The sequence below is a fragment of the Erpetoichthys calabaricus genome, chromosome 6 (assembly GCF_900747795.2).
Source record: "Erpetoichthys calabaricus chromosome 6, fErpCal1.3, whole genome shotgun sequence".
NCBI lineage: Eukaryota > Metazoa > Chordata > Cladistia > Polypteriformes > Polypteridae > Erpetoichthys > Erpetoichthys calabaricus.
Window position 1 is genome coordinate 78,019,872 of NC_041399.2, and position 20,996 is coordinate 78,040,867.

Below are 20,996 nucleotides of genomic sequence, written 5' to 3' on the forward strand. Positions count from 1 at the left end.
TTAGATCTCTTGCCAGATCTCAGTGCTATTTTTGCCGTTGTGTGCGCCTTGCTACTCACGTGAGCTCAGGGAATCTCGGTCAAACCAATGAATCTAACTTTCCTTCTAGCAACGAGAGGCCAACATAATGGCTGGTTTTGTCACAGTTTACAGTTGATTACCATCGTCAACTCCTCTTTTTGACAAAAGTTGACATCAGCCCTGAAAGAGTTAAGTGAGAAGTAGAATAAAACCATGATAGTTACTGGAGGTGAGGGGAATCACCAATATAAATATTAGTAGTTAAGTCTGAAGCAGGTAAAGAGATTAAGGTAGCCAGGATTGAAGGGTAGATGAAGAAGAAGTCAATGCTAAAATAGCTGAAATATTACGACTTCATTATATGCTAAATAGGGGATTTGTGGAAAATACAGATGTGGAATTGAAGCTGTAATCAAAAAGACTTTTCTTTTCACTCAGCTGCTTTACAATATATAGTTGAGGCCATAAGTTTACATACACCTTGGCTAAAAGCTTTGAACTCAGCTCTCCACACTCCCACATAACACTTTACCAAGCAATTAATATGTTAATTTAGTAGAGTATCTGCTTAATTTCCTAAGAGTGGTTTTTTTTTTTTTTTCAAAATAATGATTAAGAGACTTATTTCAGCTTTTAGTCACTGTCATATTTTCAGTAGATCAAAAGTTTACATAACACCAAGTTGACTGTCTCTTTAAACAACATGGATGACTTCAGGAATTGACGTAATTACTTTTAGGAGCTTCTGAGTAGTGTTGATTACTGAATCTCCTCAAATTTTTGTAGCGAATTTGCTGCATTTGCATTCACCCTTCTTCGTCATATTATTTACTGATAATTCAGTTGGTTTAGGATAGCTTTTTCCCCAGCATCCATTAATGTTTTGCAAGGCCAGTGTGACATCCCATGGAGCTGTAACAGCCAACTGATCATTTGCATTATAGACTCTGTGGTACTTAGTGGTAGAATAGATAAGCAAATAATGCAAGTTCTCAAAATTTTATTTTTATGAAACATATACAGCATAAATAACAAGTTACCTCTGCTTGTCACCAAATATGCAGGTCGATCTTCGAGTTCCACATCAGTATAAGAGAAGGAGGTGTTTGCCTTATACATGCATAATTAGCCACATGGAGATAAAAAACTAATCTTGAAGGAGCCTGACACCCAATCCTCCAACCACAGGAGACTCTATGAAATAATAATAGTAATAATGAAAGATTTACTACTATTTACAAGACATTTCTATGTTTTTGATAGAAGAAAAAGTGCAAAAATCAGCACAGACAGTTTGAAGACCCTCCAGTGCAACTTAAGAAAAAAGACCAAGCCAGCACACACCTTCAATCCTGACACAACACATTAAATTTTCTGCCTTTAAAAGATCTACACATTTTTTCTGACTTTTGACAATGTTTTTGCAATTTCTGCTTTGTTTTGATTAAATATATGATTGTGCGTTTCCGACTGCGTTCTTTCTTTTTTGATTTCAGAAAGGCATGGTGGTGCAGTGGTTGGCACTGCTGCCACAAAACTCAGGTCACCTTTTAGGCCACAATAATCAGCCCAGTGTAGTTTGCAGACATTTTCCTAGCTGGAAGGGACACTTTAAAAATGATTGCACTATTATAATCCAGTCAAATCTAGTTCAGTTAGTCCCTCCCCATTGACTTAAATGCATTTCACGTACAAACTCGAGGTGAAGCGAACACTGTGGAGTTTGCTCATCACTACTTCTGAGTTTCTAATTATCATGATTAGTGGTTAATTGAGATTACTGTGGCTTTATTTAATGCTCTACATGTAGATGCCAGTGCCTTCATGTGGTTATGACAATGGGAATATATAATCCTTAGGGGCCATCTCCAAAAGATTCAAGGTACTATGAGCAACCGTACAATCAATTGTACAAAAATATAAAAAGCTTGAGATAATACGGACTTTGCATTGTTCAGCAATGAGGTAAAAATTGACTCCCAGGAATGAAGTTTGTTTTGAAGGGTTCAGCAGAACCCCAATATAACAATAAACGAACTGGTGAAGGAGCTGGAGCATTAACTGGAAATTCTGAAGCAACTCCTCAAGGCATCAGTCAGAAAGTTAAAGCAAGGTCACAAATGGGTCTTCCAACAGTACAGTGATCCCAAGCATACTTCCAAAGTGGTAACAAAATGGCTTGCAGACAACAGTGTGACAGAATTGGAGTAGCCATCACAAAATCCTGACCTGAATCTGATGAAGTGTGTCCGATCAAGGAAGCCCACAATCTTGATTTAATAACACTACTTCTGTCAGGAGAAATATCTGAGGCATTTGCTTCAGGTTAAGCACCACCAAAAATTTTGACACACTGAAATATGACATAGTGATTAAAAGTTTAAATAAATTTGTCCCTTAATCATTATTTTGAAGAAAAACTTTTATGGAAATTAAGTAGATACTCCTAATTGACCTAACACATGAATTATTTGGTAATGTGATATGTAAGAAGTTGGGAAATTTTGAGTCTGACAGTTTTTATACATGTATGTAAACATATGGCCTCAACTGTATGAATCAATGCAGACACATCCAGACCTCAATTTAAGTTTGGAAAGTATCAATACACCATAATATAGATCCCTGTACATTACACTGTTTTACATTTGATATACAATATAATAACTCGGTTCTTTAGGCAGCCTTAAGTAAACATTAGCAATTGTGTGTGATTTGTTTTTAATTTGTTTATATTAGTATGTTGGTACTTTGTTTTCCAGAATCTCAAATATTTTAAAATTAATGGTAGAAACTGACATATTAGTGACTGCCTTAAGTTAAGAGTTTCAAAAAAACAGGAATTAAGTGCAATTGCTATTTTCTTTTCTGTATGTTTTATTTCCTCCTTATTGGTCTTAGAAAACTTCTCTTTCCCCTAGACATTTAACTTAATTTTGTGATTTCGGGTTATCTTTTCATTGCTAGCAATATTCTTCTTTGGCTTAATTTTGACAGTTCTGATTTCTTTTTTAACTGTTGCTTTTATGTTTTTTTACACCCTACAGTTAGCACTGCTGCTTATCTTTGTGCATTTTAGAGCTGCCTTTTTGTGTCTCCTTACTGCTGTACTGAAAAAAAATCAGTTATGTTTCCTGCTGATATTACTTTTTGATATAAACTTACACTGCATTGTTTGATGTATTTTGTGCAACCCTGAACTGTGCAAATTCAGCTTTAAGCAAACAGATGTTGTAACATTAAAAAAAGAAACAAAAAAATACAAACATTAAAATTGGAAATATGTTTTTCTTATGACACAAAAAGATGTAATCTTTTCTGTACATAAGAAGCTCTATGAAGTGAGTTAAACATGGCAATAGTAATGGAGGTATGGTTCTCATTCCTTCTTGGTCTATAGTGAGCATGAGAATTAGAGAAAAATGTCTTATTTAGCACACAACTGTGTACAGCTGTAGTGTGAGACAGAGTATGGTGAGCAGTGCATCTAATTTTTTTCAGCACTTCTGAGAATGAGATGGAGTATAGGGAACATGCATCTATTTTGTGCAACCAGGCACCGATGCAATTGTGTTAAGTGTGAGATCATTTAGAAGCACACCTTCAGTTCTGACAAACCTTTACCTGTCAAGGTGGCAAAAAAAGAGTAAGAGTACAGGGTGGAACACATTTTGGTTTTTCTTGTGCCTCAGTAAGCGTGAAAGCGAGAGTAAAGAAGCTACATGTTTACTCTTTCTTGTTCCATCACATTTCACCCTGAGTGAGACAGAGGGAGAGTGCTTAGCACCACTTTTGCACTTTATAAGAAAATAATTAATCACACCGATTTCAATTCTTTTCCCATTTTTATGTTTCACTGCCAGTTTATGTAAAGGTCTATTTGAGTAAGTTTAATTAATGTAAGATAAGGTTCTACTGTAATTTCATTAAAGGATTATTTATTTTTGTAGTTGTACTTTATCTCAGTCTTGTTTTCTTTGCCCCAGATACTAGATTTTTAAAGTTAGCTGTAATTTTAATTTTTTTTAAGTATGTCCTCAAGTAATTTTCAAATGTGACTAATTGGAGGATTACTTCAAATGTAAAACAAAAGCCTTAAAACATGCCAGTTTCTCCACTACAAAGGCAGAGAACATTCATATGTACTGATTTACATATTATGTAAGTGTGTATCCAAATTGTTTTTTGTGATACTCCCACTAATAGCGTAGGAAGTCCAGTCACACTGTTCAGTTCATTCCTTCAGTGTGTACATAACAACCTTTCGTCATCAGAAGTGTAGTTTGAAGACAAAAGATAGTTACAGTAATTTATGTAGTATTGGGATTAAAGCAAACTTTGGAGTGTGACAGGACAACTGAATTTTTGATGAAAATGTGGCCAGCAGTATTTCCTTCCTTTCATGGGTTCTCCCTTATTTTTTGATATGTGTCACAGGATTTCTTCTTTCTCACCTGAAGCTATTAATAATATGACTCTTTAAATATGAGGATTGTTTTGAAAGAGGTAGAGAAAACTCCTACCCTCTTACAGAGGTCAGTGTATTTACTTATTCCAAAACTTCAGTCCAGCCACTTCTGCTGCTGGAAAAGCATACAACCCATTATAAAAGGAGCTTGTGCTGCTGGGTTATACACATTCCTTTTCTTCTCTGCTTATCTAAAGTGGTTTCACACTTCATGTAGTGTCAAATATGATGATTCAGAACAGGCCATAGAGCCATCAACATCTCACCCTAACCCTTATGAACTCTGCAATTCATGTTTTCTTCTGTGGAGTCTTGCCTCACTCTTCTAGAAGTTTGAACTTTTAAGTTTTTCCACTGTGGGGGTTTGAGTTCTTTGTCACTGTCCTTTTTTGTGAGGTGCATAAATGTGAATTGAGTTTTTATGGGTGACTTAAATATCATGCCTTCGCTTTTTTCTTCCCTTGATCCTTTATGCACAGGAGCTTCCAATTTTGGGCATGTGTGCAGAGACAGAAGCCCAGCACTTGGTGTTTCTTTCTAATTATGTTTTTTTTTTCTTTCATTTCTTTGGGACACAACCCTTTAGTAATATAATGTTACTTCAAGAAAAGCTTAAGACTGAATGATAAAAGTGGTTTTTGGATAGATAAATCATTTCATTGTTTATATCCACTTTTTCATTTCTGAGAAGGGTTTAGTGGATGGGATCAATAAAGTAGGATCTAGGGGAAGTAGATGGGTGCACAGGTCAACTTGTCAATATATCTGCTGCCGTCTAAAGATGTGCCTAATCTGGGGAATGACGTTTACCAAGTTGCCACACTGTCTAGCATCCAGTCCAAAAATTGTGGACTGGTCATCTTAAAGTTCATGTATCAGGTTCTAATGAACTGGGTTAATTTTGCAATCTACAAATGAAAATCAATGGAAGTAAACTTATATGTGCTGATGATGCTTCCACCCATGTTGAGCTTCCATTTTTCCATCTATAACAAAGCAACTTCTAAGATATTTTGGTTATGAGATCATTTTTGGAATGGACACAAATTCATACAATAACCTGCTATTATGCAAACACCCTCCCTCTCTGCACCAACCTATTTGTCCTTCTACCCACTTGTTTTGGAAATATGTATCTGACTTAAATTGGACACTTTCAGCTCCTTTTGGTTGGCAAGTCCCTCTGTTAAGCAGGGCTGTCGTATTAGCCAAAAGTTTAGATAGAAATATTCATTTTAAATACAGGTATAAGTATATATTCAAATGTAATTTAAAAATATTGCTAAGTACATGTTTGTACTGTATTTTTTAAATTTTTTTTTCTAATATATTTACTTTTTTGCTTACACTGTATCTATAAAGCATAAAATGTGGTATTCTTTAAAAGAAGTGCATGAAAACTTTAGCTTTCGAACAGATATGACACTTGACAACACAGCTCATCACAGAAATTAGTGCAAGTGATGCAAGCAAGGAGAAAGTTCACAGGCACACTGCCCCTGTCTACCAGTTATACACATAAGAAACCAAGACTGAATCACTTGTGATTGCTCAAACATTGAATGCCCTTATTAAATCAATTTTTTGCCTGAGTTGTGCTTCTTTTTGGTTCTAGAGGCCAGAAGACTTAATGTTCCCTCCCTGTCTTCCCTTTATATAATTTAGGGCCCAGTCTTTACTTGGTTTACAAATGAAACAACTGAATGTGCCAAATGTTTTATTGTAAAAAAATGTTTGTATTTCGTTCTCACTATTATTATTTAGTAGGTGTCCTTGGGCACTGAGGCTAGGGATCTGCATTGGCAATCGGAAGGTTGCTGGTTCGAATCCCATAAATGCCAGAAGTGACTCTACTCTGTTGGGCCCTTGAGCAAGGCCCTTAACCTGCTTCGTCCTGGGTATGACATTAATCTGCATCCAGCCCTGCAAACAGGTCCTCCAACTTACAGGGAAAACTTGGGGGTTGGTGGCAGGATTAGCACTCCAGCCACCATAAAAAAACACACATTGTTCCAGTGTGGTTCTGAGGTGTCATCCGCTGTACTCTGGTCCCAATCCAGGTGGTTCGGCGCGTAGTGGGTGTGGCAACACGTGATCAGCACATGCTCCCAACCTCATGCTGGGAGATGCATACTAAAAATCTAAAAAATGGGTTTGAGCATTTATTGGGAAAGAAGTTAACAAGCAATATAGATAAAGATGACTATTATGCATGCTGGGTGTGCAGAATGGGACTTGATACCTTGCAACAGAGGATGTCAGTTCAGTGTTGCAGACAAAAGCAGTTGGTCAAGGAAAAACATGGGTCTAATCAAAACGGAGTCTCTTTTTTGTTCATGTTGAAACAAACAATTAATTACTGGTGGACCTGAATATTTTTTTCATTATGCTTCATCATTTCGAGCATTTTATGTCCAGTCAGCAGTCAATTAAATTGAAGGTTGCTAAGGTAAATAAATTGAGCATTTGTGAATTTCTAAAATTTAGGGGATACTTTAAAGCTGTTTAAAATTGAGATTTGTTAAGATAATAAAAGTGAATTTTGAAATGTGGCAGTTATTTTCAGATGTCTTTTGCAGTGGAACTTTAGACCCTTTAAACTCTGGGAAGGCTACAGACCTGGACAAGCTACCGCCTGAACTTGTTTTGGCATTTTGGAAACAACTATATGACCCTCTTTTTCAAATGCTTAATGCAACTATCTTTTCCTGTGGATTGAACAATTCCATGCACACTGCCGTGTTTCAGCCTACTTGTTAAAATTTGTGAATTTCCCATTGGGATTAATAAAGTATCTATCTATCTATCTATCTAAAATGAGGCAAAAAACTGATTGTTCAAAGTATCATCGTGTGCCATTGATTAATTTGGAGGCAATGTTACTTTCACAGCGTTTGGATTGTCATCTTCAATTAATAATGTCTAAATTAGTTTATTCACTAGACAAGTCTCATTCATGCGGTGTCATTTTCTCATTATTGACACTATTCCAAATTTTCCATGGGCTTCTGCTCTGCTTTTCGTAGATGCTTAAAGGTCTTTGAGTGTCTGAAGTAGAATCTCCCTGTCAGGTTTGTATCAGATGTGTTTTAGTGCAATTACATTAATATGATCTTAAAGTTGTATTCTTTTTTCCACTGCTGTCATTCTGACTGATTTGATAACATTACCACCTTACCAAATCTTTAAAGGTGTCAAATAAAGGCTGTCTACTTTCTCATTTCTTTTTTTAAATCTTTCTCAGGAACCACTTGCAGTTATTATACTTAACTCAGACCTAACCTTTACCTCACACTGTAACTACCACGTAATCTGTCTCTATGCTGATGACATCTTATGCTTTCTCAGAAACATGGCAAAAAAACCTCCGTCATCAGCACATTCCAATTAAATTTGCACATTTCTTGTATCTGAGCCCTGTAAATATTTGTTGTGGGTCTTTCCAATCATCACCTCTGCATTCTTGGCCCTTCCAAAATCATAGGCACATCTTTACATACAGTATGTACTTTAAATGTCTGATGGTCTCAGCCTTTTAGTGATCTGTGTCAGAAGTTTTTTTTCATCTGTCTGCTCCCTTATACTCCTCAAGGCTTCATTCTCCTTGTCCTTCCAGCTCTATTTCTAGTTTTTTTTTTCAGTAGTTTTTGACTGTATGGGGCAGTGGGGTGAATGTTCTTACTTGTATGATATTTTAATGGTTATATAATGATTTGGTCTGCTCTTTATTGGCATATATAATTTAATAAAATTTGACCACTAAAAAGCATCTGTATCTCTTGTAATAGATTATTTCCATATTGTGTGTTCTGTATGTATGCCTGCTTCCTTTGTTAGTTGTTGTTACCATGAGCCTTCTTAAATTACAGTAAATGAGTCATTCTATTCAGCACATACTAGGTTTAAAACAGATAAAGTAGTCATACCTTTTCCATCCCAAGTAATGAACAGTTCAAACCCATTGGAATAGGTACTTCACGTTACAAACTCTTTAAGTTCATGTCACTTTTTAGTTTGGTTTAGATATTATTTTTTTGAGATAACTGATGTTCTGTAGTATTTTGCAACATTTTAAGAGCAAGATTTTAAATAGAATGTGCAATGGTGTACATGTAGATCCATCAGACTTAAAAATCATATTATACTGTAAACTCAGCTTTTCCTGACTCGGTAGCATTTCAGTCGCTACCTAGATATTCTCGTGAGAATAATACTACAGCAGTTTTTAATAGATTGGGGACTTGGATCAGTTAAGAAGTTGAAATGTGTGAGTCTGGCAAACAGTGATATAATTCCAGTAAAATTTGACCTCAGATACTTCATAGCCCAAATTCATAATTTAACCATTTGTAACTCCACATTTTAAGTACATCATTTATGGTAGAATTCCTTGACAAACAGATGTGTTGTATTGAGCAAGAGAGAGTGACTAAATCATTTTGGTTAAAAAGTTGCTTTGTTACTTTGTTGTAATTTTGTCTGGGCAATAATATTTTTGTAGTTGATTAAGATGAGATCATTTGATTACCCTCTATGTGTTTGGGAGTTAAAAAAAAATGTTGGAAACTGTTTTTGGCCATATACAGATGGACAGCAAAGATTATATGGTCTTAATTACTGGTTTAAGGAACAGTTTGTCTCAAGAGAAACCTTAAATGATTGGGAGAAAGCTTTTCAATATGCAGTGCATTGTTCTAAGATCTGTACTGATTAAGCTTTTGAACTTTTTCTTTATTCGTATGTGTGTTCAGTTTTTGCATTAAATTGTATCTTTTTGCCTTCATCTTTCTTATTTTTTGTAGAAACGTGCAAAAGGACAAGCATTGTTTGACAAAGTATGTGATCACCTCAATCTCCTTGAAAAGGACTACTTCGGAATAACATTCCGAGATACAGAAAACCAAAAGGTAAGCTGTAAAAGCAGATTAGATTGGATACCTTAAATAAAATAAATGTATTAAGTGTTCCTATTTAATATCACTTTGGTTATCTTTAATTGCTGTAGATAAATACTTTGTAACTGTTCATTAACTATAAATCTGTTAACTGTATAACTATGCAGTGTTTTCATCATACGGATAATAGCACATGCTAATTGCATGTGATTATTTGCACATTGCATGTTTAATTTGAAGCACATTTTTAAATTTTACAATTCAAAGTCATGCGTGGTTGTATGATTGCATAATTAAATATTTGTAGCAAGATGATGAGGAAATACTCCGTCTGTCATATTGAAAACAACTCTTTCTTCAAGTTTTTCTACTTCTGCAGAGTACTATTGTGTGTAGATAAAATAATGATAAGACCTGCAAATTTTAATCTTTCCTTACTAAAAGTGTTGATTATGAAACTTAAGTTTGGTTGGATGGCACTTTGCATTTTATACAGGTATACCAACATATTTATTTTATTTACATTCACACAAGGAAAGTGTCTGCTACATATGTAAACATGTGAATAGGACAACATCTGTTGAAATTACTTGCACAATTGTAGAGTAGAAATTGTAAAATTATGTAGACAGGCTGCAAAATATTGCCCCCATATCCAATATCATGCATCAAATCAAATGATCTTCTTCTTGTAGTAATGGACAGGGCTTTACTCAAAATATGTGATATACAAATTTTTACATTTTTATTTAATTATATATTATATATTTTAAATAGTGAGACTTGGTTTATTTACATTGTATTATAATGCTGGTTATTTATTCATTTGAAATTAAGTTTATGCTGTCTACAGTCTACTCCATAATCTTTTATTAACCAGCAGCTAAATTTGATATAATGTATTTCTGATTTAGCTAATTTTTAGTTTCCCTATTATTTTTGACATTACATAATAATATATGATCCATTTGGAAATCTGCTAATTGCTATTGTTGTGAAACAAAATTAGTATGAACCAGTGCTGTATTCTTGTGTGTTTTTGCCAATTATAATATAAAACTAAAAAAACAGCTTTAAAAATCTTGTATTCAATGAGCTATTAAGTGTGAGGTCATACTATTACATAAACAATTATGTAGATACAAGACCAGTTTCTTTAGGCTTTTAAAGTGCAACATTAATGTTTATTAATCTGTTATTATACTTATGTGCTTGTTATATTTTGGATAGTAACATGAAATGGAGATACTTATTCTTTTTTTAAGTTCCTTATATAATAATTGTTTTTTATACTGTAAAAACTGCATGACTTTTTCCGGGTTCATCTTGGAATCAATTTAGTGGGTCCTTTGTTCCTCATTTTTAGGTAATCTCAACTTAGAAAGCTAAAATGTTTTTTTGAATCTTTCAGGCAAAACTCTTTACTTGTTGGGCCATTGTTTATTGTGTGTACATTCTCAATCAAATGGGGAAGGGTAGTGATATAAGAGATTTTTAAATGTTACCAGGGTAACTGTAGTAGCTAATGTTAATTATCTTTATTGGAATAGCAACACCCCTGATTTCATTTTACATTTAATTTGTACATTGAATTAAACTTATGGTGTGGTAAATTAACTCTATTTAAGACAGTACATGTACATGTTTCAATAACCCGATTATTCAAAGAAACACGATTTCTAAAATGCCATGAAAATCCCTGTTCTGATTAGAGAAATCAGATAATTGGCCTATGAGAAACCTGATTAACAGTGGTAGATTTCTCCACAAATAATCTGTTTATGTTGTCAAGTAAACCTTTAACCAAGTTACATTTAAGAATTTTGCAGTCTGCGCATGACCATTGCACTCGCCTTGCATTCTATATCAGCAGTCACAGGTAGAAATGTCCACAAAATCCATTTCTAGATGCAAATGTTCAGGCGATCACATTATTTCTTCTCCTGGCTGAAATAATCTGCCCCAATATTTCAAAAATCGCTAAATTTATGGAAATGAACTGAACATCCATATTACTAACCGAGAATGCTAAACCGGATGATGGACGCAGGCACATCCGGTAATGGGCTGTAGCTGCAAAAAGACGTACTGCGCAGGCGCAAAAAGAGTCCGCGAGAGTCGGCTGAGGAGCCGAGAAAGGCGGACAAAAGAGGGCGAGAGAGGCGGATGAGGGGCCGCGAGAGGTGGACAAGACCACAGAAAAAAAGGAGTGAGCACAGGAAAAATGGAGAAATGAGGCGCAACGAGCACCGAAAAAAAGGAAAAGGCACATAAAAAAGTAGTCAAACGCAGGCAAAGCACGAAACACATTGCACACGAAACTAGACCCAAAAAAAAAAAAAAAAAAAAAGAGGCTCGCGCACAACAGCAAGGCACCACCCCCCCCCCCTACAGGCACCGGACGGGACACACACCAAGAGGGGGATTCAACAAGCCCATGGAACACAAAAAAAAGAACACAAAACCACCCCACAGACCCTACAAGCAAGGGATGGGACACACACAAAGAGGGGGATTCAACAAGACACAGGAACACAAAAAGAAAGAAGACGCTCGCGCGACAACAATCCTCAACCCCCCACACACACACACACACACATCCATAAGAAGTGACACCCAAAGCCACATATTCTAAAGTGAACATCAACACCTTCACACTAGACAGCATAGGTGTCAGCATTGGTGGATCTCCTTACAATAAAGCACTATTAACCGTTCAACTGCAGAAAAGGAAACATATTAACAGTGACTGCGATCCTCCTTATTACTTATCCATATTTCGCATGCTGAGAAAGAAACAAGTCATGAATATACGGTCACGGGTACAAAACGAAAAGGAAAGGATAACAGGAACAAACACACGAACACGAAAGAAACAACAAAATAGACGGCTATGCAGCATAGGTGGATCTCATTACAATAAGGCACTATTAACCGTTCAACCGCAGAAAAGGCTCCATATTAACAGTGAGTGCAATACTCCTTATTACTTATCCATATTTCTAAAAGAAAAAATGTCTCAATTCCAAAAACGCAAAGCTCAACTAAAGCTTCTAACTGACGATGTACCTAAAAGTAAAAACTTTATGAACTGCATTAGATCCTACAATAGTTCATTTGCTTTTGCATCTACCGGAGTAAATATCAGGCCACCAAAAGGCAATGGCCCATACTGCTTTCGCATATGTGCACAAATACTGCATCGCATTGGAACAGTGCACCCTGAAACAAATCAACGCAAATATGCACAAATCTACATCCTAGATCCACATGACGCAAACTATCAATCAAAGTGCTGCATCGCAACAGGCACGGATTCAAAACGAAACACCTCCCGTCTCAAGACATACGTTAATGGCAGCGAAGGCTACAATGGGCTTCTCACACAGCACAGGCAAATCGATTACAGCTCCAAAACAACACGTCCCAAATACTGCACATGCAACAACGCGCCTCTCAAACGGCACAAGCAAAACATACACCAGGAAAATTCATTCGGATTAATGAATGTCATTTGCAATCATTGTCATTCAGTTCACTTCCCTGAAGAAACAACTGGCAATACAAGTTATACATTTACACGTTGTTGTCAAAAGGGTCAAATTAGACTTCCTTCTTTACATTCATATACTGAATATCTACAGAAGCTTATAACTGACGATGTACCTGAAAGTGAAATCTTTATCAACTACATTAGATCCTACAAATCGGTATCCACTATGAACATTAACGGTGGCACTGCACGTGACATCCGTCTTGAAAAAATGTTGTTTATTGATGAATGTTCAATGGCATGAAGTCACTTACTCAACACCATTCATAAACTTCTACAAACGTTTATGAATAATAATATTCGATTTGGAGGAAAGGTACTTTTATGAGGAGGAGATTTTAGACAGTGATTAGCTATTCTTCCAGATGCCATGCACTCAGCTATTGTTCATTGCACCTTAAAATACGCAGACAATTGGCATTGCTTTCAAAAGATACAGTTAGTAAAAAAGATACGATGTCCAGAACCAGATCATAACAATTGCTTATTACAACTGAGAGATGGTACACTCACCAATACAGATGGACTTCAGCCACATATTATTACAATTCCTCAAGCCTTTATCTGCGACGACTTAGTTACAGGGAGATTTGGAACAGCAATCTCATTAGACCAAATGCCCCTTTTAACACAACGCACTATATTATGTCCAAAAAATATTACTGTGGAATACATAAATACCCAAGTCATTCCATTACTTCCTGGAGAGACACAACTCTTTCTAAGCTCTGACAAACTTGACTCTGATCACAACAATAACCATCTTAAATGACCTTACAAGTTCTGAGCTGGAATTACCTTTTACACTTAAACGGCGTGTACAAAGAAATTTTCAAATAAACCTTTACACTGTGCCACACACTTTATTGTTTGCTTTCTATTTGCATCATCTACACCGTCACACTATTCTATATCTGATTCATACATCACGCTCTTTGTCATTCCCAACACCAGGGGTTGGCGAGCGAAGCGAGCAGGGGGCGGAGCCCCCTAGTACAGAGATAAGCTCAGCAACACAATATGCATTATTATTATTCCAGCAGCATTGGATGTAAAGCTAGAATCACACGTGCCGAGTCCTTTGCGGGCCTTAGGAGAAACAGTTTGCTGTGTGCTGTCAGGTAACAGAGACATGTAGCAATTGCAACAATGCTTAGAATCATACAGTGGTGATTTATATATTTTATTATGGGGACCCTAGGAACATACCCAGCACTCACACACAGAGATACCAATAAAGAGACTCAATGAGTCAATAAAGAAGATAATAATAAACATAAAAAGTATATATTAAGCAAAGAAGGCAAAAAAAATTATTAAACAAACAATGCATATGCAAAAGTCATCCCCAATTCCCAATGGTGAAAATTATTTAGAAATATTGCACAAATAAACTGAATGAAACACTAAGCACTACACAGTAAAATACGCAGGTGCCGATGACAGTGGCGTGTGGAATGAAAAACCCCCATGAACAATTCCTCTGAAGGAAATGTAAAGTTTTGTCCTACCATATTTCTGTTGTTGCATGATGATTTGGCGTGATTAGGAGCGTTCCTCGGACGAAGAAGAAATCACATGGACAAACAGGCTAAGGACACATCCAGATAGAAACTATAATCCATGGTGGTTGTAGTTGTAATCCAATAGACTATGAAACGTACAAATAAAAATAAATAGAAGATCAAGATCCCCTTGGTATCTTTTTGGCACCTTTTTAAAGAGAGTGCCTAATTATCTTTCTTCCCAGCTACCCCTACATCACTCTGAAGGAGCCCAATGGTATAGTACAGTACTACTGGGGCTGCCTAAGAGTGGTAGGAAATAGAAGTAGCGTATCTACAAAAGTATATGAATAAAGTGTCAGTTTGACTAAACATATTTATAAAACACAAGGAGATGATCACAGCCATCTTGTTTTTTTCAGATTTACAATGACCAATGATAATACTTAACTCTAAATAAAGGCTATTTTTTTCTTTTATAAGGGTTTATCAAAAATGTTTAAGCCTAAACCCAAAAGGTGTATTCTCTGGTCCATTTTGTAAGTGGCAAATCACAGCGTGCAAACATTTGTTGTTTGTGGTGTATGTTTTTTGCTTCAGAGCTAGGTCATCATGCTGAGAATAGTACACCTACCAACATTCATTCTTGCACAGTCAACACAGCACAGAACATTGTCTCAAAGTTGGCCCTGGATATAAGATCATAATTTGGAGTCAAAAGTGATGATGCTTAAGATAGCAGACACTATACAGATTAGTTATAAAACTGTAGAATCTGTTTAGCATGATCAGTTAAACATGATGAAAGTCTATGTGTGCTGGGCACCCAGAATGTTGATATTTGATTTGAAGCATTGAAACAAGGTGAACATTAAGCTAATGAATTTGTACCTGGGTGTATCCCTTGGACCTCATAATTTTGAAAGGCCCATAAAATGGGTCAGTGTTAATCTGAAATGCTTTGGTGTTTGCAGTACTCAGTTTGTCACAGAAAGCTGTCAACATTCTGCTGCTCTGAGATACTACATATTAAATAAAGATGCCACACTATGTTTTCCAGACCCCGCCCACTGGATTTCTAATATAAAGTGCTACCTCTGTTGGACCAAACATGAAAATGTCAAATAAGCTACATAAGATTGGTTGAGCAAACAAGAAAAATTGTTTTATTTGAGGGGCATGGAAAATTTTTGTGAATGTTATAATAAAGCGTATTAGTGTTTATGAGGACTGAAAAATAAAACTGGTTGTGTTTATATTTTGGTTTCATTGTTGTGTCTCTTAAAATTTCAGGCATACAAATCCTTGATCACCCCATACATATTAACTTGAACACAGTAGTTTGTTAATACATTTTCATAAAATATACAAAGTGACATATGTATTAGTACAGTGCAGTCTATTATTGTTTGGACAGTGACACAATTGTTATTAGTGTGGCTGTTTTCCCAAGAGTGCTGGTATTGAAATGAATCATAGAATATGAACTTTTAATGTTGATGTTCAGCGTTAAGTCAAGGGTATTTAAGAATGGTAGAGTGGTATAGGAATTACTGGCTTTCTTGTATGTAGTCATCACACACACACTAAATTTTAAAGAACCAAAAGTAAGTGGACAAATTAATATTAAATATAATTATATTTAATACTTGGTTTCAAATCCTTTCCATTCAATGAAAATGAATCAAACAATTACTAATGGTTTAGTATTCTTCCAGCTCCTGTCATAGTGAGGTTAAGGAAGTACGTCAAGATTGTCAGAACTACAAAATGACTGAACCAGATGTGATGCATCCAAGGTGTTATTACTCAGCACAAGTCTAATTCTTTATTGGTTGTCATTTTTCATATTCTGTGGTAAATTTCAGCTGCTATTAATGAAATATCTTACTTTTTTGTGATAACTTAGCTAGTTTTGATTTTGTTTTTATTTGATTGCATTTTTGTAGAGAGACACAATGCTAACGTTATTTTAATTGAGTTTAAATGGTTTTCTACACATATAGAAACTGATTTATTTAATAGATAAGAACTTTAAAAGGCAGTTATTTATTTGTATCTGTTTCAAGATGTATTTTTATTATTTTAAATGTTTTTATATGTCTTGCAGAATTGGTTGGACCCTGCAAAGGAAATCAAAAAGCAAATACGAAGTAAGTTTATTTTTAAATGTTCAAGTATTGAAAAGGGTACATCTAACTAGTAGATTTATAAGAAATGTGTCCTGACATACTGTGTGCATTCTTCAGTTTCTTTCATAAGTTGGTATTGTATGAATTGCAGAAATCCCAAATAGTCAAAGCATTTCCAAAATTTTGGGTTATTACATTTTTTCTGTTGTAGGAGGGTTTTTTACCACTTCTACAATATTGATTTATCAAAATGTCCTTTCTTAGCCGATGCCTACTCCATAGATCAGGGGTGCCCAATGTGTCGATCTCGATCGACCGGTAGATCGAAAACGTAGTGCAGGTAGATCGCGTTGCCTTCAAAAAAAAATTTTTTAAACTTTAGTCTATCATATATCCTCCCTATGGCATTTGCCACTTGATTGACATACAGGGCAGCCAGTCTGAGATCTCTTTTCTTCTAACACACTGGTCATCCCATACGCACGATCAAACACACGAGCTACTGCAAAACTCCGGCTGTGATCTAGTTATCTTTCCAATTTATATCGACTAAAGAAGGTATTTAAAAAAAAAATTTGTTTGTGGAGGGTATAGGCTGGATGTGGAATTGGAAGAGGATTTTTTTTCTCACAATGTCACAATCGAAGTGCATTTGTCTGATCTGTCAATCTTTCATTGCAATTCCAAAGATGGAAAGGGAAGGAAATGTGGAAAGGCACTTTCAAACTGTTAATAAAAACTACGAAACTGACTTCCTTCCGAAAAGCGATCTGAGAAAGAGAAAGGAGAGGGAACTAAAATCGCAGTTAATTGGACAGCCGTCATTTTTCACTCAGCTGATTTCAAAAGCAAAGGCAGACACACCGAAGCATTGTTCCGGGTGAGTCACTCGATCATTAAGCATAAGAAGTCCTCCCAAGATGGAGAGATGATAAAAGAGGCTTTCGTTGAGACAGATGGCTAGGGAGAAATTCCTGCTGAGATTTCAAGACCCCTCTACAATGGAGGATGAGATTTTGACACTACAGGATGACATTTAGCTGAAGTCGGGGGCTCTTGGACAGTTTTGGAACTTACTCACAGAGGAAAAGTACCCAAACATGATGAAATGTGCTACCTCCTTGACTGCATTATTCGGCTCTACTTATTTATGCGAGTCAGCCTTTTCCCACATAAAGATTATTAAATCCAAATACTGTAGTGATCATAAATGTATTGTATTGTTATTGTGCCATAAAGGTTATTCAGTTATGCAAGGTACGACAACATATATTTTATGAATAAAGTATACTCAGTATATGAGGGGGGACCCAAAAATAACCGGAAATAAATAAATAACCTAACAACAACAAAATTCTGGTTATTTTTGGGTTCCCCCTCGTGTATATATATATCTATACTAATAAAAGGCAAAGCCCTCACTGACTGACTGACTCACTCACTCATCACTAATTGTCCAACTTCCCGTGTAGGTGGAAGGCTGAAATTTGGCAGGCTCATTCCTTACAGCTTACTTACAAAAGTTAGGCAGGTTTCATTTCGAAATTCTACGCGTAATGGTCATAACTGGAACCTCTTTTTTGTCCATATACTGTAATGGAAGAGGCGGAGTCACTTATCGCGTCATCACGCCTCCTACGTAATCACGTGAACTGAAAAGAAGGAAGAGCCCCAAAGAGCGATGAAGAAAACATTCATTACACAATTGAGAAGGCACAAGAGAGCGGCTTACGTGAACTGTTTGAATGCAGCACGAGTGATCACTTCGATACTGCGGAAACAAAGCACGGTGTAAAACGTAAGTTTAAATTAAGTATATAGAAACGCTGCCGTTTGCAATACCATATTCGTGAGATACAAGTTTAATGAGAAACGCTCCCGCTGCCGTTTGCAATACCATATTCGCAAGATACAAGTTTAATGAGAAGACACGAGGTATAAACGAGACTTTCGATGACTTTGTAACGGATTAAAAATTGCTGTAGCGAGAAACTTTTAAGTGCCGGGTCTTAGCTAACAGCACGTAGAACGCAGCACGTCGGAAACAAAGCACCGTGTAAACCTAAAGTTTAAATTAAGTTCATAGACCTACAAAAGGTTGCCATTGATTTGACGCAAGTCAGCTCGAAGTGATCACTCGTGTGAAGGCAGCTTCACAAAAAAACAGGTCCTTAACAAATTGTTATTGGTATATTTTCCCTCAATTTAAAAAGGTTTTCTTTTCTTCTTAATAAAAATTTAAAAGCAGTACTTCGCCGGTGCGAAGCGCGGGGATTTGAGCGACTGACGCATACAGACATAGTCATGAGTGCAGGTACTATGGAAAGAAAGCACCGTGTGAACCTAAAGTTTAAATTAACTTCATAGACCTACAAAAGGTTGCCATTGATTTGAGGCAAGATTGCTTTTCTCCTGTACAACTATACGTTGCATTCTTAACAGTACGCTTGCACGGCTTGGTCATATTACAACCAGAGTGCTGAACTGACAACATGGTATACAAACAGAACTATAAAATCGTAAAAAAAGAAAAAAAAAGCTAAGAACCTGTGGATTAAATAAAAAGGCTCCTTCCTTGGCGAAGCAAGAAAAAAGAAAGACCTTATATGGCGTTCGTTTATAAAACAGCGGAACAGCTGTGTTAAGGCTGCTTCACAAAAAAACAGATCCTTAACAAATTGTTATTGGTATATCCATCCATCCATCCATTTTCCAACCCGCTGAATCCGAACACAGGGTCACGGGGGTCTGCTGGAGCCAATCCCAGCCAACACAGGGCACAAGGCAGGAACCAATCCAGGGCAGGGTGCCAACCCACCGCAGGTTATTGGTATATTTTCCCTCAATTTAAAAAGGTTTTCTTTTCTTCTTAATAAAAATTTAAAAGCAGTACTTCGTGGGGATTTAGATGTAGATATATAGATATAGATATATAGATATAGATAGATATCCATCCATCCATCCATTTTCCAACCCGCTGAATCCGAATACAGGGTCACGGGGGTCTGCTGGAGCCAATCCCAGCCAACACAGGGCACAAGGCAGGAAACAATCCTGGGCAGGGTGCCAACCCACCGCAGGACACACACCCACACACCAAGCACACACTACGGCCAATTTAGAATCGCCAATCCACCTAACCTGCATGTCTTTGGACTGTGGGAGGAAACCGGAGCGCCCGGAGGAAACCCACGCAGACACGGGGAGAACATGCAAACTCCACGCAGGGAGGACCCGGGAAGCGAACCCAGGTCCCCAGATCTCCCAACTGCGAGGCAGCAGCGCTACCCACTGCGCCACCGTGCCGCCTATAGATAGATATAGATATATATATATGTATGTATGTCTATATATATATGTAGATATGTATATATATCTATACATATTAATAAAAGGCAAAGCCCTCACTGACTGATTGACTGACTGACTGACTGACTCACTCATCACTAATTCTTGAACTTCCCGTGTAGGTGGAAGGCTGAAATTTGGCAGGCTCATTCCTTACAGCTTACTTACAAAAGTTAGGCAGGTTTCATTTCGAAATTCTACGCGTAATGGTCATAACTGGAACATATTTTTTGTCCATATACTGTAATGGAGGAGGCGGAGTCACGTATCGCGTCATCACGCCTCCTACGTAATCACGTGAACTAAAACCAAGGAAAAGATTTACAGCACGAGTCAAACGCGGGAACGAAGGTAAATGACGTTAATTTTTGACTGTCTTTTAATACTGTGTAAGCATACATATTAACACATGTGCAATTAAACGTGTGCATTTACGGGGTGATTTCTCAGGCTTAAAAGCTCGCCTTTTATCAAACGCGGGAACAAAGGTAACTGACGTTGTTCACTGTCTTTTAATACTGTGTAACCATACATATTAACACATGTGCAATTAAACGTGTGCATTTACGGGGTGATTTCTCAGGCTTAAAAGCTCGCCTTTTACTAAAAAGGTAAATGCAAAACTATTTTCAATTAGTTTATTGAAACGCTCCCGTTAAGGATTGCAATAACATATTCGCGAGATAAAAGAACGAAGTAGGGGGAAATGAAGGAAGAGCCGCAAAAATGCGAAGAGCAAAAAATTCATTAAACAATTGAGAAGGGAGCGAGTGAAGCATACAAGCATGTTCATAAGGGAAACAAAGCACGGTGTAAAACGTAAGTTTAAATTAAGTTTATAGAAACGCTCCCGCTGCGGATTGCAATAACATATTCGCGAGATAAAAGTTTAATGAGAAGACACGAGGTATAAACGAACCACACGCCGTGGCGCAACGTTAGGGGCAACAGTTTCAACCATTCTATGATCTGCTTCTCGCAACTGAAAGACGGCACATGGCGGATGTTAGCCGACTTGCTGACGGCAACGTTAGGGGCTTCAACTCTGGCGCTGACGATAGAGATTCGATTCAC

At 36.7% G+C, this 20,996-nt stretch overlaps 1 protein-coding gene across 15 annotated transcripts in view; it reads left to right on the forward strand.

Moving 5' to 3' along the window:
• Window positions 1-20,996, forward strand: part of epb41l3a (erythrocyte membrane protein band 4.1-like 3a) — a 275,326-nt gene that overhangs the window by 149,240 nt on the left and 105,090 nt on the right. For all 15 annotated transcript variants that reach the window (XM_051929140.1, XM_051929137.1, XM_051929142.1 and 12 more), the window contains exons 4-5: window positions 9,292-9,396; window positions 16,553-16,595. In XM_051929140.1, coding sequence (XP_051785100.1) covers window positions 9,292-9,396; window positions 16,553-16,595 — 148 coding nt within the window. The remainder of the gene's footprint in view (window positions 1-9,291; window positions 9,397-16,552; window positions 16,596-20,996) is intronic.